This window comes from Vigna umbellata, chromosome 1, assembly GCF_029865625.1.
Source record: "Vigna umbellata cultivar VRB3 chromosome 1, Vumbellata_1.0, whole genome shotgun sequence".
Taxonomy (NCBI): Eukaryota; Viridiplantae; Streptophyta; class Magnoliopsida; order Fabales; family Fabaceae; genus Vigna; species Vigna umbellata.
The window spans coordinates 102,824,029-102,842,787 of NC_142165.1; the positions used below are offsets into that span (position 1 = coordinate 102,824,029).

An 18,759-nucleotide genomic window follows, 5' to 3' on the forward strand; every position below is an offset into this window, starting at 1 on the left:
TTAAAATTTTTTTTCCATCTAAATGAATTATCATTTTTCTCAATTATTTTTCTATTTTTGGCTTAAAAAAATATGAAGATTTATCTGGGCTCTAAATAATTTAACTAGAATTTGTCCTTTTTAATAATAAAAGAAGTAGGAATGCAGTGATCCTAGACACGTTTGGTAGAAGTTAGGAAGCAGGAGTGAGAAAGAATCCGAGCATCTAAAGTAAAATGTGTTTGGTTGGCTAGATAAAGGAAAAGGCCACTAGTGTTTTACTTAAATCAAAGATGATGATAGATTAAAATAGGTAAGCTAAGTGTGAATGAAGGCATAGCCTACTCGATTAGCTTTACACGGTCTTTTAAAGAGGATGAAAAGTCAATCTTTATCGTAATTATTTAACAAGTAATATGTAATCAAGTGTTTAATTATTCTAATGAAAAAAGTTAAACCATAATGATGGAAGTTACTTGGTTTGATTCATGGCAATCATGGATGTCTAGTTTGTATCCATCAAGAATGGCCCATGAGCATGCTAAGTTATGATGGCTCCCCACTTTTGTAGGGTGTTTCTATGTGGTGGCCCTGACGAAAGCTCTGGTTCTCTCTGCCAATAAGCCTTTCATTATTTTATCATCTCAAGATGCATCATGCTTACCCTTAAGTTTATGGCTTTCAATTAAAGAGCCCTAAAAGAAAGGGGCCTCTTGCTCATTCTTTATACTAATCCCACAATCTTCTATTATGGCTACCATGTGTTATCTCTCGTTCGAATCTTGCTGACTTGTTTTCTGCAATCAAAATCTATAAGCCAAATAACCCTTTCGATATCAGGTAGGTCCTTCAGTTTCTGCATCATCAATAAATTCAGCTAAAGTTGTGTACAATTATATGAAGAGTAACGACACTTTCCATCTGTAATATACTATTATTCCATCGTCTCGATGTTCCTGCTCCCCAGAAACCTTTCAGTATAACGAGATAGTAGTCATTGGACTGTAGTAACTTGTGCCCAAAAATATCTCTACATAATCACTTTCCTTGCTCTTCATTCAAATAACATACAATGCATCAATATGATCCGTCACAAGGAAGCATATGATACCGCTTTCTTTCTCTCCACTTTTCCCATGTCCTATTTCCTATAATTTCGTTATGTGCATTCTAACCAAATTTTTAAGAGTAAAGTGAGTTACGGAATTCCAAATTCAGAATAAGTCAAGGGGTGACCGTTTTAGGTAAAAAAGTGCCAAATTATTTTTACCTTAACAATGACTCTGGGCAATTCATAAAATAACTTTAAACAAGCTATATTCAAGTTATGAAAATTATTTGAAAGATATTAGAATTAATTCTTTATCTTCTTCATTCAGGATATAATAGTTTAATAACAAATAATTTAAATTTTGAATTATTTAGATAATACATTTAGAATATTGAGAGTTATCAAAAGATTATTTCATTTTGTTTTATGATTTTCTACATTGACTTATTTTTTCATGAAAAAAAGGAAAGGAAGAAAGGAAGAAGCTTTTAAACACTAAAAAAATGTATTATTATAGATTGAACTTTATAGTCAAAAAATAAATTTAATAAATTTTATTGATATTTTCATCTAAAATAGATTTATCCATAATATTCATTGATAAATTATAAAAAAATATTATTGACAAAATTATCCATCAAAAAATGCCAATAACAATAAAGGCAATATTAACTATAATAAAGATTACGTCAACATTAACAGAGATGGAGACGACGACAAAGATAAAGAAGAAAAGGAAGAGGAAAAGTATGAGAAGGAAGAGGAGGAGAAAGAAGAGGATAAACTATAACCAGCCATCCATTGAAAAGAAGAAAAATAAGAAAAAGGAAGAGGAAAAAAAGGAAAAAAAAGAAAAAAAAAATCAAATTGTGATATTTATAGAAGAATGCACAACAAAAATTTTATTAATAATTTTTAATGTAAATTTATTGATAAATATTGACAATTAGTAATTATTAATTATTGATGGATTTTTCTATCTGTTATTAATAAATAGTTTATCAACAAAATTTTGACTATCAATAAACTTTATTAATTATAATTTATCGAAAAAATTGGATGATTACCGACATATTATTTTTTCATGTAGTGAATAAACATTATATTATAAGAGATCATATTGAAAGAAAATGAAACATTATTTATTTAATAAACCAACATACTTGAAGCAATTCAAAATAGTTTTTGAATCCTTTAAAAAATATAAGGGTAAAACATAGAGTGTGGTGAAAATATATATTATATAAAATCTTACTATATAATTTTATTCTCTTTTGAATTAAAAGGAAATTACATATAAGAGAGTAATTTAATTATCAAACAATTAGAGTTAGAGTTCTTTAGATTCCATGTTAAAGGTGTTATCCAAATATAATAACTTTTTTTCTTCTATATTGTATGATATATCTCCAAAATGGTTGTGCTCTTTTGAAAGAAAAAAGAAAGAAAGTTTTTATAGGTAATTTTATATTATTATTCAACAAAGAAAATATCAATTGTTTATTGAAAAACATTCTTGAAACACTTCAAAATGGATCCAGATAAATTTTTGAATTCTTCTAAAAGAAAAATAGACATAAGATATGGATCATATGGACAAATATGTTATCTAAGATATCACAATATAATTTTCTTGTATGCTGAGATAAAAATTATATATATGAAAATTTTAATTATCTAAAACAAATTCCATAAGCTGTTGTATTTTATTTAAAAGTGATAGAAAATTTACTCTCTTTTTTATATTCCATTCAGAATGATATTAGATTTTTAAATAGGAACATTACAAGACTGTAGGCATTCTAAGAAACCAATAAATCTGCCTATTGAAAAATTGAGAAAATAAATATAGGTAGTACAAAAGATTGTAATATGCATTATAGTGTACTGTATCAGTCACTTCCTAATCAATAGGCTACTAGTAACTGGTTTAACTTATTATATTTAATAAATTTCTATTCTATCAATCCCTTAAGTTGATATATACTTATATTGACATCAAGCAACTCTCTCATCAACTTCAAGAACGATTGTTTATTAAAAAAATTGGTGAATATGCCAAGAACGATATCTTCATTCTTGTAATAAACTAGATCAATATTTTCTTTTTTTTTCAAAGATTTCTTAAAAAAATAAAATTTCACATTAACGTGTTTGCTTCTTCTGCTGGAATGATTTTTTTTTTTTACAACTTGATTGTTAAGTTATCGTCACAAAAATTGTAGTAGCCTTTATTTATTTTTTAATTATAACAAAACTCAATTTGAATATTTGACAAAGTAACAATGAATATCCTTTTAGAAAACCATGAAATAGTATTTGTTCAAAGGATAAAAACAAAACCATGTGTTATATCATTTAGATCCTTACATAATCATTATTTGTAAATTCAATTAAATTAAATATATAGGAGATCTTTGTACAATATCCCAAAGTTATGAATTCAATGGATAAACGAAGAGTTCTTTTCATAATCAACAAATGTAACTTAATAGGATTTTTTATGTACCCACTAATCAAATTAACAAAATACATAATCTAGTGATAGTAAAGTATATTAATTTACCGTTTTTTTGTCATTTTTTTTTTGTTTTCAATGATCATCTTAATAACTAAAATGAAAGATGAGAGTGATATTGAAGTTTATACTGAAGTTTAGAGTTATATGGGTAGATTTTCTATCTTATTAAATTTTGTAGAAAGATTAGCAATCCTCTTCGTTAATTCTCTCTACCACAAATTTTTTTATCCATGTAGATCTCTATTAGAAATTTAGTATGAAATGAAACTCTCACGTTAAATAGAAATAAGAAAATTGAATGACATAAAACATTGAACCTTGACGTTTTAAGTTGAAGGTGGTGTGTGGGCATAGGTTACTTATACACAGTGGTGGTCAATCTTTTTAGTCTATCATCTCATGTGAAGAAACCTGTATCAGATTCAATGTTTGTCTTGATGTCTCCTGAGACAAATATGTCCCATGACATTAATGGTAAAACCCAACTCATACTTGAATGGAAGAAAGATTCAAATTCAAATGAGTTAAAAGTCTAGTATTGAAATATAAATAAGAAAGTCTCTTGTATGAATTACTGGTATATCAATGGTCAATATGCTCAATCAATGCCAGTAAAAAATTCCAACAAAAAGGATGGTATCAATCTTAATGTGACAGGGTCGCGGTGGCATGTTCTGTTTAATGGGGTTATTGAGTATACTATACTGCATGTTTAAAAGACACTCCCTTTTACTTTTTTGGTGAGGCTAGTGGGGTTTGAAAAATCATTATATTGTTATCATGGTGATTTAGCATGTATAAATATGCATGCATGCTTGCCTACATTTATTCATATTTCAAAACCGCGTAGCTGGATACTCTCATCTTCTTCAACTCATTTCCTAGATATATATAGTTTTGGTTGTGAAAATTGATCATATTAGAATGGCTTCCGATTTTAATCTATCCCCTTCAGATGCACATCCCGAGACTATGGATTTCCTTTCTCTTGCATGGTGTAACTTCGCTGTGCAAGCTCTGCAGCCTGAGCCTCAACATGGATCTGTTGTTCTGCTTGATAATAACTCCATGAAGCAATTAGAGCCTGGTAGCCCAAATGTTAATCCTTCGGTTAGTCAAACTATTTCAACTATAACAGTACAATAATTCTAAATTCTCTTACACCGTCTTTCTATTAATTCTTGAACTTTTTAATGTTTTTTCATCTTCATCTAATACCTGCAAAGTACAGGAGAATTAATACGAGGATATAACCTTATTTGTTGTAATGTTATTAATCTACTGCTGATTTTTATTTTTGAAATTTTGCATAAGATGGAAAAGAGTGCTAGAGTGGACGGTGCTGATTTCAGGTCTTTGCCAGGATGGAAATCTAATAATGTAAAGGTAAGAAATTACAAGACAAGAAAGTGATTCTTTATTGAGAATCGATCGTTCACGACTAGTTTTTCTAATATTTGTTTCCGTCTTGTGTTTTTTCAGTCATGGATATGGATGCAGCAAGCGATGCATCCTGAATTGAATTACAACAGCTGTTTCCGAAAGAAATGGGTATGTAATCCTATCATCTGTCTCAATCTCATAGTTAGAGCTACATGTCTCTGTGTGTACATGTGTGTGTGTGTGTGTGTTAATAGTTAAGTTTTCATTATTTAGTTTGTTGTGGTTACCACTTACCATGCAGGTGCCATGGAAGCAGATCATACCACTGAAAAGTGTTTCAATAAAGAAATGGTTCAAGGACATAAAGATGAAGAAAAAAGAAGACCAGAGATTGCAAAGAGCAGAGGTGCATGCAGCGATATCAATTGCAGGGGTTGCAGCAGCTTTAGCTGCCATTGCTGCTGAAAATTCGAAAAAGGAATCAAATCAAGACAGAGATGCAGCAGTGGCCTCTGCGGCTGCGTTGGTAGCTGCACAGTGTGCAAAAGTAGCTGAAGCAATGGGGGCAAAGAAAGAACAGCTTAGCAGTATAATTGGCTCAGCCATGAGTGGCACAAGTGCAAGTGATATCCTAACTCTCACTGCCGCAGCTGCAACATGTAATCTCCTTATTCTTAGTTTTATTTCATTAATTTCTTTTAAATGCTTTTATGTTATTTAGAGAGGGGAGAGGGTGAAGATGAAAGATATGGCTACAGATTTTGGAACTAAAACTCTTGTGTTGGTGGTGGCAAAAGTGTGGAAATTCCTGGCCCAATTTAAATTAAATGGTTCTTGACGTGTCCCTCCCCCATAAGAAAAGGCACTTTTTACCTTTATAGGTTCATTTCCTCATATTCTTAAAATATTTATATGAATAAATTTGTAAAATAAAGTTCCACTTCACCTAACAAAAGAAACATGCAATTGAGGGAACGGAAGGAAACATATCTTTCTCATAATTCTGATTTCGGTTTTGGAGTTCATGCACCATACTTTATGTACCATTGTTTGGTGACCAAAAACCTGTTGGCGAATTGCAGCATTAAAAGGAGCAGCCACACTTAAAGTAAGATCAGGTTGCAAGAACAGACTGAGTGGTGGAGTTCCTGTCTTGCCCCTTGAAGACAGCAATGATCTTGATTTTGACTTTGAGAAAGGCAGATCAATTCTTGCACAGGGAGCTGAGTTATATGTAGAAACACCAGAAGGTGAAGTTATGACACAAAAAAACAACTGCTCTACAGTAGCATCCACTTATTACTATTAGCCTAAAGAAGAACTATGAACTATTAAGCATCATGTGATTTTCTAATTTATTCTTACTTCAATTATGTCTTTGAACAGGGAAGTACATGCCGAGATCAGTATCTGTAATCCTAAGCAGCGAAGCCAAGGTTAGGACCATAGATGATTTTTATGTTTATCTATCCACTCTTATTTGGCTCCATAAGATTTTCAACTTAAAACACGTCCAGAAAAATAAAAAAAGATACTTTACATGGAGTGACCCAGCTCAGCTGATAATAATGATAATAGTATAATACACTTGCTAACCAAGCAAAGAATTAAAGACACCGAAAAATCTAATAACTTGTTCAAGTAAACTTAAGGTGCCTTTAATTATTGAAACTTACGGAGTGCGAGTCTTGCAGCTGAATTTTATGACAAGAAATTGAGTTGATGATTAACTTAGACATTATGATTAGTTCAAATATTCAAATATTTCGAATGTCTCTCTAACTCACGGGGCAATGATCTCACTCTAAAACTACAGGTTGTACTTATGATGAGGAAGCATAATCTATTCAAAAGCAAGAAGGAGGGTATGCGCATATTTCTGGTTTTCCAATCAAATTCATTTCTTTTACTTTATTTAAACTTAGATCAGAAGGCACAATGACTTGAAAAACTTGCCACAGGAATTGTAATGACTCTGCACGCAGAACTGTACAAAGGTTCAGACGCAGAGGATGCTGATACATGTTATCTGATTGTCTTGACAACAAGAGGAGGCGTTTTCAAGCTAGACATGGCGGATGATTACCGTCGTTACAAGACATGGTCCACAACCATCAATCATATGCTGAAGATTTCAGCTTCTTTTGCAAAATATGAGCTTCAGTTTTACTGAAATAACTGCTGTCACCACTTACCTTATGTACTCGTTTTGCTTCCTGTACCCTACATACATTTGTAACTATTACAACATATCGTCCCTACTGTTAAATTCCAATTATCTGTGATATCTGTCTAAAATAATTTGTATATAACAAGGGTAGGGTACTGTCATTATACTATATACTTGAATTTGAAAGAGCATGCTTAATGAACAATATATTATGAATACAAAATGTGTGTTAAAAGTGAACTTTAAATCGACTTGCAAAAAATATATGTCTAAAATCTCATTTGATTATGGCTTTAAGACACGCTTTGAGTGATATGTGTGAAGAAATAATGTTGTGGGGTGGCACCTTTTCCTGAGACGGGGCCAACCGGCTAACTGGTATCTTCTTTTTGGGCTTCAGTATTTTTCTTTAACCTCAATCCACGTTGTTCTCTGAAGCTGTATTTGGGACATGAATCGAACAAGATAAGCTTCCTCCTTTTTCACTTTTTTTTTTCTTAGACAAAAAGGTTGGCCACACCAACTACATGGTCCCCTTGTTACGAGAAAATTAGAGACACGGAGAGCGCAACTTTTGTTGGGTAACTCTTGTACTCTAACAAAATTCACCTATTCCCATTTTGTTTTATTAGCTTACATGAATTACATACATACAAATAGCTTTAACGAATACATCTTATGCTCTTTAAACGAACAGTCTTTAAGGATGACAATTTTTAACGAAATTTCCCTGTTCCAATTTTGTTTTATTAGCTTACATGACTTGCATAAATCCATCAGCTTTTACCACTGCATGTTATGAAGGTTTTTCATGAGATGTTAGATGATAAAATCTCAATGCTATTATTAAAATATAATAATGAATTATTCTCACCTTATCTCAGTTGCAATTACTGTTCTGCTGACCATCACCATTGAATTAATGATTTATATTAAATTTTAAAAGAATGCATTGAAATTGTACTTACAGGTACCTTGTATAAAGCCTTCCGAAGAAGAGGTACCTTGTAAAAAGCCGCCTTCCAGTTCATGAACTCCTTTCGTCTGATTTTCATCTATTATTCGACTTTTATCTTCCTATACTCGTCTTCTATATAATGAATAGTAAAAGATTCTCCAATACTCAAATAAACAGATGTTCAGAATTAAAGAATAATTAAAATGTGATTAATGTTAAAAGTAAAGTCAAATCTTGATTAATATTGTATTTATAGAAATATTTTAATAATAGTGGGTCCTTACCTGAATGGATTAGGATAGGGTCAATTGGCCCATTAGTCCACTGGTCCAGTAACCATTTTATCTTTGATAGTGTATAACTAGTTTTGACTAGGTTACATGGTTCGTCAATGTCTTCGATAGACGTAGTTAGATGCCGATAGGCAGCACCAAGTTCTAGCGGACAACACTTACCCATGACTCGAGGGGCACATTTATTAGTAGATGACGATTGACATTTGGTTGGGGCATGCAGTACTCGACGCTTGTCATATGACATATTGTGTTTATTCTTTTGGTGGACATATGTTACCTTTGACGAACAATCATCCGTCTTTGATAAACGTTTATAATCTTTACGATGTGTTTAATATTCGTGGCATGCAATCTCTACTAGGTACAGGGTATATGATATTCAGGATATAGGATGTGTTGAACAATCAATTATCTTAAAGATCATTGTTGACAGGATCAGAGGATTTTCGACCACATTGAGTACAAATATTTATCTTTTTCAATAAAAATAATTTTGTGTTGAATATTAATTAAATTTACCTTAAATTTTAGAAAATATAAATAAATAATAATTTTTAAGTGAATAAATAAAAAATTTGTTGAAAATTGTCTATTGTTATAGTACCATGTAACCATTTATTACCCTTTTTTTTTTCTGAACTTCTATTTAAAAACCATGCTTTCTTAAGAGATAAATTACTAATAATGTATATATAGCTCTTAAAAAATAATTTAGTCTTATAATATTTCTTTAGAAGTTTTAGATTCCTTAAAATTCATGTAATAGTTTAAAATAATATTTATTCCAACATGCAGTGTATTTTTTTTTTCATAAAATCGTATTTATACAAATACACACACATATATTATAGGTAATGTTTTAACAGAATAAAAGGTTTGTAGTAAGAGACTTTTGACAAATGGGAAATTTTAGTTTTCCAGAAATTTTAGATTTGAAACAATTTTTCATGTATGTTTACATTTTAAAAAACTAACATATTCAGGAAACAATGTTTTTACAGAATAGTTTTTTATTGATTTTCTGGAAAAGAAATATGAATATATTACTTTTTCAAGTTGAAATGGTTTTTTAATAAATCGTACAATAATACATTACCGTCTCCTTTTAAAAAAACTTATATAAATATCTTTAGGAATATTTTTTACTAACTAAATAGGATTGAGTTATATCTAGGAATGATTGTTTTATATTCATAATTTTCTGTTCGGGATGAGCAAACTATTTTTAAAGATTCAATCTAAATCTAAATAACTATTTCATATTTTGCATCTAAATCTATTTTCTAGAATTAGTTTGGATTTTTCTAAACTTCAAATCTAAATATTTCGATCAAGTTTCAAATTCATATCTAATTATTTGAATAAGTTTTAAATCAAAAATTTATTTTTTATAAAAACAATTTAAATTGAATTTTGTAAAATTTGTCATTAATTCGACTCAAACGATCTTAATTATCGTCTCGATCCAACCACTCTCGATTCTTAGTTTCAACCAATTCATCTCGATCTTTGGTTTAGACCAAATTATCCTACCCTTCTACCTAAGTCAATTTATTTCGATTTCATATCGATGTTAGTTAGTCTCAACCTTCGACCCATGCTATCACATCTCAAATTTCAACCAATGTTAGCTCATCCCAATGATTTTCCCGGGTCGACCTATCTTGCAATTGGATTTGGGTTGGTCTGTCTTGATCTTCGACTTATACCAGTCGATCTCAATTTTATCTTGGGTAGGGTGGTCTCGATGTTCAGCCTATACTGGATTATCTCAAATTTTGACTTAACATGATTTGTCTCATCTTTCCTCCCGGTCAACACATCTCAACCTTTTGGCTCAGATTGACCCAACTCGACTTGTCTCGCCTTTCAACCCATGTCGAACCATCTCGACTTTTAGTTTGAATAAGCTTGTCTCAACCTTCAGCAAAACTAGCCAAGGTTTACCTTAAGTCCGAATCAACCCATAACAAAGGATTGAGTCAATGTTTCTCAACCTTTGGCTTAGATTGGCCTGTTACGAACTTTGGCTCAAGTCAATCCATCTCAATTTTCAGCCTATACAGACCTTTCTGGATCCAACTGAAAATTTTGATCGAAAACTAAAATTTCCATATTTGAAAGTGGATATTAAAAGAATGGATATCCAATAAAAAAACAAAACGAAAAAAATTATAAATTAGATTAAAAATTTAGATTTAATAGTATGAATTTTAAATGGATTGGATTTTTAATAAATGGATTTTGAATGAAGTGGATTTTTAGTCCAAAAAATTTGGATTTTTTGTCCACCCCATTTTCTGCCATGATTTTTTTTCTCTACGGAAGGATTTTGTGTGGACGTAAGTATTTTTTTTACGGAAGGTCTTGTTTCAAGTCCACAAATCAGATTTCTGGGACTATTGCTCCTTGCACCCATAATTACTAACTGCAATCCACATTTACATGAAAAGATTTAAACAAATCCCACCATTGCATTACATTATCACTACAGCTACTCTTATTGCTACCATCATCACTGTTGCAGAGAAAAAAAGGAGGTAAACACTGTAGAGCATGAAGAAGAGGGAAAGAACACCCAAGAAGAAAATTTCAAAAACATATTTTAGGATATTCTGAAAAACTCTTTCCAAAAAGTATTATTATTATATGATTTTTGGAAATTTGGTTCCAAAAAATTTATTCCAAAAATCTCATTCTAAAAAGTAATTTCGAAAATTTTGAAAAGTTTGTTTGAAAAAGTTTCCTAAACATGCAATCGAAAAGTCACTTTTATGGAGATAAAATGGTCATTTTGGAAATTTGAGGGAAGCAGAAAGAAGTTCTGGAGGTGCAGGAAGTAAAAGCTAGTTTCTTGCGTGTTGGTCCAGAACTGAAAAAATTGGCAAACCCAATTTGAGTCGGGTCATATCAAGAAAAAATGCGGTTAGCACCCGAGTCCACGATATTCATCCTGGAAAAAGAACACAAGTGACTGTAATTCTTACTCTTTTCTAACGACAGAGGGAAACAGATATCCCATTCTCAAATAATGAGACAAAGGCACAATAGCAACAAAGATGCAGACAAACAGAAATCTGAAGCTCTAACTTCATCAAAATCAGATTCGGAGCACTCGCCATTCTGCTATTTACACAAACGAATCTTCCTTCTCTGTTTGGCGTTCCGAATGGTGAATTCCGTTTTGGTGCAGACTTATTTCAACCCCGACGAACACTGGCAGGGCCCCGAGGTCGCGCACCGCGTCGCCTTTGGGTACGGTTCCATTAATTTCCATTTCATTTTTCCGTTAAACCTCCGTTTGTTTCTTCCCGGTGGCACGTAAACGCTGATCTGGCAGGTATGGTCACCTAACGTGGGAATGGAAACAGGGTATCCGAAGCTACTTGCATCCCTTGTTCTTCGTTCCGCTCTATAGGCTCCTCGCTTTATTGCATCTTGATACCCCTTGGATTATGGTAAACACTTTAAATCTAAATGTAGCAGCTTAACCAAACAATTCATGTATTCTTATTCTTATGTATTTCATAGGTATAGTTCCATTAGTTATAATTTTACCACCACTAATATGGAACTATTTCAATTTAAACATCAGTATTGAGTTTTGAGGTTTGTACTGCAGTTGCAATACATTTTCAAAAAGAAAATTTTATTGCCAATAATAGTCTTCCTCCACTTCAATGAAATCGTATCCTGTAATTAACTCTAATTTGAATTAATAGTAATGTCCTACAAATATTTGTATTTTTTACTGTCTTGTGATTGTTCTAGTATAAGACAAAGATTGTTAGTTTTTATAATAATTATTTTTAGATTCATGTCTGAGTGATTTTTAATTGATTTAACAGGTTAAAATTTTTACATTAACTGAAAATTAACCTATAGAATTTTTGTACTATGTTTGTTAGATGAGGGCTCCACGACTTCTTCAATCTGTGTTCTCTGCAGTTGGTGATTTATACTTGTACAAGCTTTCGGAGGTTCTTTTTGGTGATTCTGTTGCAAAATGGACAGTATCCTACGATTTTGCCTACTCTTTTTTTTCTTAAATTGGGTGTGTTTAATGTTAGAAATTCTTGCTGCTTTGCATTTTGTGTGCTGTTCTTAATTTTGTGTAATGTTATGAAAACTTAACTCTGTCTCAGCTCTTTTCGCAGTTGTCCAATTGGTTTATGTTTTATTGTTTTTCTCGAACGCTATCGAATAGCTTGGAGACTGTTCTTACACTTGTGTCTCTTTACTTTTGGCCCTGCATGAGATCTTCCAGCAACTATTCCTTTGTTTCAAGGAAGTGGGGTTTAGTTATGGCAGCAGTGGCTTGTGCTATCCGACCAACAAGTGCAATTACATGGTTGTATGTCGGTCTGCTTGAGCTTTTAAAGGCACGTGATAGATTCAAATTCATTTTTTTGGAGGTGGCTCCTATTGGGTATGTTTTGGGACTGTCTAAATACTCTGATTTTACCAGTTTATATTCTTACAAAGCTTCTTGACATCTGGGGATGAAGATGTAAGGATACATGAATTTTGTGGTATTTTCCTTGTGTTTCCCAATAACCAGGATTTATTCAGGCAGTAAGAATTTTTATTGTATTGTATAAAAATTCCATAGAATTTATATATTTTATTGTACTTACTAAAATCATTAATTTGGTATGTCAGTGCTATTTGAAAATTTAATTACATTTCACATCAGAAAATAACATTAGTAACTCAAAAGTTAAGGTAAATTAATTTATCCAAATCTTTATAAAGTATCATAATCACTGCTTCTAATTAAAAGGAACTAGAAATTATTTTATATTGAATAATGTTTTTGTTGTCAACAAATTCAACTCATCACTCTCCTTAGCTCCCTTCCATGTGCCCAGGAGATTCACCTCATAAATTCTGTGACTTTTCCTTCTACATCAACATCGGACAACTCCTTTCTTGAAGGTTCACACATTTTACGATTTATTGTTATGAAAATACAATCTTGTCAAGGAATTGTGCTTTAAGAGTCGCGTGCATTATCACATGTGAATTTTCTTTCTGCTTCCCTTGTCCCTGAAGACCTTATTTTATTAACACTTGGGTGCACTCTATCAGGATCCTGGTGCTTGGACTTACCTGCTTATTAGACCGTTTCATGTACGGCACATGGGTTCTAGTACCACTTAATTTTCTAAAATTCAATTTTCTCTCCTCGGGTGGAGACTATTATGGAACTCACAAGTGGCACTGGTACTTCACTCAGGGATTTACAGTTATGATCCTCTCTTACTTACCATTTTGTGTAGCTGGTATAATTTATTCCAAACAATGGAAGTTTTCTGGACTTCTTGCATGGGTTTTAGGTTTCTACAGTTTATTAGGTCACAAAGAATTCAGGTATTTCAATCTTAAAATTTACATAAGCATGTTCATGTACCCCGGTCTATTGGGTTTAGCTTGATCTGTGATAATGATCACTGTGAGGCACAGGTTTGTTTTGCCAGTTCTTCCCATAGCTCTGATGTTCTCTGGTTACTCTTTAGCTGCAATAGAAGATCCTGGTTCCGCAAGGTATAAAGGAAAAGAATCTTCAAAAACGCATACCAGATGCCCGGCCAAGATGAAAATTTCTATCTTATTTTTGCTTGCTACCAATATTCCAATGGCTTTGTATATGAGTTTGGTTCATCAGGTCTCTCTCCTCTTCCCTCCCTATCTTTACTTGGACTTGATGCTGCTAATAGATATTAAAGACATGTTTGGACAAATTTCTCCAAAATAAATTATAGAAAAAAAAATGAAACAAGTTTCTCCCCAAGTTAAAATTAGTTTCTGAAGCGTAAGTTAATTTGTCAATTTTTGTCATATAGTTTCTCTAAATTTTTTGTGCATAAGTTAATTTTAATTTTAATTCTTATGAAGAAGTTTGTCCAAACATGCTCTAATCTATTTAGAATCTTCTTTCAATTTGATGTGCTTGTTTATTGTATCTAGAGTTTAGCAAAGCAATCTTATGTAAGAACCTACAATATTCAATATATTCTTTCTTTTCTGACAGAGAGGACCTGAGGATGTCATGAACCATCTTGCTAGAGAAGCTCTTCAAGGGAAAGTGAGAAGCATCCTATTCCTAACGCCTTGCCATGCGACACCATACTATTCCATGCTCCATCATAACCTGCCAATGCAATTTCTGGACTGCACACCAAGGTTTGGAAGTTCGAATTGTCATCGCTTCTAATCTTGATTAGAATTTAAATAAGTTCGTAATTCATGTTAATGCATATTATTTAGCAGTGAAGAGAAAGGAGTCCCCGATGAGTCGGACCGTTTCATGATGGACCCTGTTTCTTTTGTGTCTGAATATGCTAAAAACGTGTCTATGGCCAGCCACATAGTTTTATTTGACTCAGAAGAACAAAAGTTGAAGAACCTTTTAATTTCATTTGATTATAGGGAGGTAATTGATTAGACTGTCCTAAGTTTATTTCTCAGTTTTTTTATTCATCTTAATGTTGGTATTTGTCCTTATCTTTTTAATTAACATTGGGATTTCAACAACAGGGAAGAAGATTTTTTAACGCTCACTTCAAGGTAGATCGTGATCTTCAAGCTTCAGTTGTTGTATACGTTCGAAGAAGATAGAATATTGATCTGATCTCCAGCAAATTTGGCTTTGTGACAGTTCAATTTATCATTTCACGTGCTGCAATCCAAATTTTGACTCCAGTAATTTGGTCCCTCGAATGATGAATTCATGTTGTCCATTAATTTACTGCTTACCAGGAAATTTCAAGTAGAAATCTTGTAAATACTCTTTCAATATATTTTTAGAAATCATCTTCATTGATGAATTACAACTTGCGGGATTTTTCGAGGCAGATAAAGACACTAGGAGTAAATGAATTTGATCTTTCTAGTTGACTATGATATGTTCTTATAATGTTCCCAAATGTTCTAAGGCTTTAAGCCTTACAATGTGTGCTTAATATAATCATCAAGGGAAGCTATTCCATGCCATCTTATCTTAAAGACGACCCTCGTCAATCAGATTTGCTAAAATGGCAAAACACGTTACATTGACATGTTTTGAAAATTACTTGACAAGAATAGACAGTAAACCATATACATACGAGATATATACGACAACACTGTTAAATTAGGTCCTTCAAAGCCCTGACCATAGTAGAAGTCTTCGGGGTCGATCCAGAAACCGGGCCTGCCACGCGGGTTCATCACTTTCATAGACAAACCCACTTTTCGTATACAATTTCTTTGCTGGTTCATTGTCGACAGCAACATGGACGTACAAATCTGTTATGCCTGACAGAACGATAAATATAAGTAAATGTAGTCACTTTGACTAGGAAAGTCCAATCTGAACTGTCATGTAGAAATCAGGATGTCCTCGTTCATAAACTAAAATGGTTAAGGAAAAAAAAAATAATAGAATACTATATGAACGCAATTAGTGCTTTACAACATGGGAAGTCTTCATGGTCCACAAGAATATTCCCTAAGCACAGAGCAAGGATAATAGAGATCACAATCGTTTCCCTTGATGTCTGACTCTTGGCATTGGAAAATAATTAAACAAAAATCTCATCAACAGTAATAGATAACTAGCGGGGAAATTATGATCGTTGTGCTTGGCAATGCTGCCCTAGATAATATTTTGAATTGAGCCATGCATAACGAAAACTGCAATTGCAACCACTTGTGGATGAGTTCTCCAACTAAACGGAAGAAAATTTTGAAAAATAGCCCGATTCTTACACAGCTGAATGATCAGAATCCATGGAGTAGTAGTTCAGTAAAAAAGGCCATCTAAAATTATATCCTTAATGATCTCAATATATTAATCCACTGAATAAAGCATCAACGTAATGACATGCAATAAGTGATAATATTTGATAATCTTTTTTGTTAGAAAAAGCATTGCTTTCTTTTCTTCCTCACGAGTATATGTTGAAATCACTATGTATAAAAAACTGAGATGCAGAGTAAAGTACAATTAAGAGAAGTTTTATACTTTGTTGAACTTTAGCAGACAAAAGCTCTTAGAGAGATTAACAAAGGACATGAGAAGTTCAATCATCAACAATAATCGTTTTGTAGTGCTACGGGAATATTAGTCCAATGTAAACACGTAACAGAGTAGTACAATCAATAATCATTTCCAAGACTTCCGAATGAACTCCTAATTATTAACAAACATTCAAGATTTTGCTTGATAGGAGTGAAAATTGGAGAGGGTGTAAATAAATTCTAAATTAAAAAAAAAAATTCCTTATCAAAACAAAGATTAGGATTTAGAAATAAGTGTTGCGTGTGCACATAAGATAACTGTTTGTAAAATACACTATATTATTGTTTAGATTTATGAAACTTACTTGAGTCTCATTCGTGATTCAGTAATTTCAAATATTTTAAACAATAAAAGAGGATGTATTAGAAGAACTGTAGTTGGGCATACACTGTTAGCATTCTTCGTGTGTGCACATCAATTGACCTCTTTTAAAGACAGCAGAAACGATAGCAACATCAACGTAGCAGTTAAACGTTTTTTGGATTCTTACCCCAATCATAGGCTACTAACTTTGACACTTCAAGAAGTGCATAACCCAACCCATTTCTGTGCAACTCTTCAGCAACACATACATTACTGAGGTATGCCCTGGTGACATCAGCTCCAGTGACCTATAACAGTGAAACATTTAAACAGTTACACGGTGGCACTGTACAAAATCAGAAAGCAGAGAGACGATTTGCCAGTTTTCATGTCAAAACTCAAAATCTCTACTAGACAAAAACAAGCATACAAGTTTGGACATCAGGATATAGGAAAATACCTCAGGCTTCAACCCCACAATTTCATCAGGAAGGCTCAAGCACTGATTAAGATCAAGAGTGGCAACTACAATCCGCTCCTCTCCGTTAGCAGAAAACTACAGTTAGATATGTTAAGAAACAAGAAACAGAACATATATACACAGAGATAATCCCTCCTGTGACAGTTTATTTGGTAGAATTAAGATTTGAACTAAATTTTACAACAAATCTAAGCATAGTAAAAAGATAGGTATGATATCTCTTCATTTAATTGTAGCAATATCAATAATGGGTCATACAAGTATTGCAGTTTAAAGGCACCGGTTACAAATCAAAAATTGAAATTTGTTATTGGAATTCACATAACAAGCATTGCATTGAAAATGACAATAAAAAAATACAGTGATAATGCTTTTGACTGAAAATTTTCTATTTTGAATTCCTTAACCAATGACTGAAGTTAGCAGTTGCTAAATGTTTATCTCCAAACATACATATCGGAAGGATTAGCATTGAGCAATCCATTAATGAAGGGAATCGGAGAGACGTGAATGAAAGGAAGGAGGAAATAAACAAACCTTACAAGAAGAGCATAAATCATGGGAGAGGGAAGCGATGTGGGACAATGGAAGGGAAGCGTTAATGCAAGAAACTCTTCTGAAGCCCGTTCTTTTCCCCGAAACACGCTCCTTGAGTGCTTCGAACTCGCGCTCAGCCAAGTACCTCATATGATCCTAAGACAACTTAACAAACACGAAATACGGCATGCATCGTGTTACATTACCTCATCACAATTCAATTCAATCAAGAAGAAGCAAGAATCTAAATTTGAGCATTAAAGAAAAAAAGGAGAAGATTAGAATGAGAGACTGACTCGGACTCCGAAGGCGTCAGGGCGGAATTGATGGAAGGAACGGACGCGGAGACAGGCAGCGGCCCATAGCTCATCCTCGTAGAAAGATTCAGCGATGGATAAGAGAGTGGTGTCGAGATTTTGGGTGAAAATGTTGGTGGAAGCAGAGGAATGGATTTGGGTCCTGAAATTGACGGAGAAAGCACTTGTATTAGACGTCAACGGAAACCATGAGCGCGGAATTACTGGAGGACAGGAACAGAGAAAAGATAGAAGCGTCATTTTCTGTATTATCCTCTCTTCTTTCTCTCTTAAGTTCTTCCTTTACTTTCTTTTTTCTTTCTCACTGCAGCACAGACACCCATTGTAAATAAATTAAATCTTCCATTTCCAATCTTAATTAATATTTCTTCCATTTTGGGTCTCAACAACATTATCTCTATCAATAAATAGTAATGACAAAAAAAAAATTCATATTTCTATATAAAATTTGTGATGGGTATTAAATAAATATTTTAATACATACAATAAATATTAACATTTAATTATCATTTGTTAGTAGATGAGTAGGGGAATCCGATTCACATATATCCATTTTTCATTAATAATTATTAATAAATTTTATCTAAATAATTCTTTTAAAAAATTTCAGTAATCAAAATAAAATTATTAATAAAAAATTATATTAATCATGGAAAAATATTTTACAATTTTACTTTAAGTATTTTTGCTTTTTTATT

General features: G+C 32.5%; 3 protein-coding genes across 5 annotated transcripts; 2 read left to right on the forward strand and 1 right to left on the reverse strand.

Moving 5' to 3' along the window:
- Window positions 1–4,359: 4,359 nt before the first annotated feature.
- On the forward strand, window positions 4,360–7,209 carry LOC124837230 (auxin canalization protein (DUF828)). 2 transcript variants are annotated; one of them, XM_088115653.1, is made up of 8 exons: window positions 4,360–4,661; window positions 4,875–4,937; window positions 5,034–5,102; window positions 5,236–5,593; window positions 6,017–6,184; window positions 6,321–6,370; window positions 6,751–6,799; window positions 6,896–7,209. In XM_088115653.1, the coding sequence occupies exons 1-8, from the start codon at window positions 4,476–4,478 to the stop codon at window positions 7,105–7,107; spliced, it is 1,155 nt and encodes a 384-aa protein (XP_087971779.1). In that variant the 5' UTR covers window positions 4,360–4,475; the 3' UTR covers window positions 7,108–7,209. The 2 variants fall into 2 exon arrangements, with proteins under 2 accessions (XP_087971779.1, XP_047168494.1); XM_047312538.2 differs by having other exon boundaries at window positions 4,362–4,661; window positions 4,866–4,937.
- Window positions 7,210–11,331: 4,122 nt separating this feature from the next.
- On the forward strand, window positions 11,332–15,261 carry LOC124837233 (Alg9-like mannosyltransferase family). 2 transcript variants are annotated; one of them, XM_088105269.1, is made up of 9 exons: window positions 11,332–11,613; window positions 11,699–11,816; window positions 12,267–12,371; window positions 12,504–12,787; window positions 13,450–13,731; window positions 13,825–14,026; window positions 14,393–14,544; window positions 14,629–14,794; window positions 14,899–15,261. In XM_088105269.1, exons 1-9 carry the CDS (start codon window positions 11,390–11,392, stop codon window positions 14,977–14,979), a joined length of 1,614 nt encoding a protein of 537 aa, XP_087961395.1. In that variant the 5' UTR covers window positions 11,332–11,389; the 3' UTR covers window positions 14,980–15,261. The 2 variants fall into 2 exon arrangements, with proteins under 2 accessions (XP_087961395.1, XP_047168496.1); XM_047312540.2 differs by having other exon boundaries at window positions 11,336–11,613; window positions 14,632–14,794.
- LOC124848848 (Acyl-CoA N-acyltransferases (NAT) superfamily protein) lies at window positions 15,233–18,380 on the reverse strand. Its single transcript, XM_088105270.1, has 5 exons — window positions 18,041–18,380; window positions 17,745–17,900; window positions 17,187–17,282; window positions 16,914–17,034; window positions 15,233–15,657 (listed from the first exon to the last, which is right to left on the reverse strand). Exons 1-5 carry the CDS (start codon window positions 18,299–18,301, stop codon window positions 15,503–15,505), a joined length of 789 nt encoding a protein of 262 aa, XP_087961396.1. The 5' UTR covers window positions 18,302–18,380; the 3' UTR covers window positions 15,233–15,502.
- Window positions 18,381–18,759: the final 379 nt, after the last annotated feature.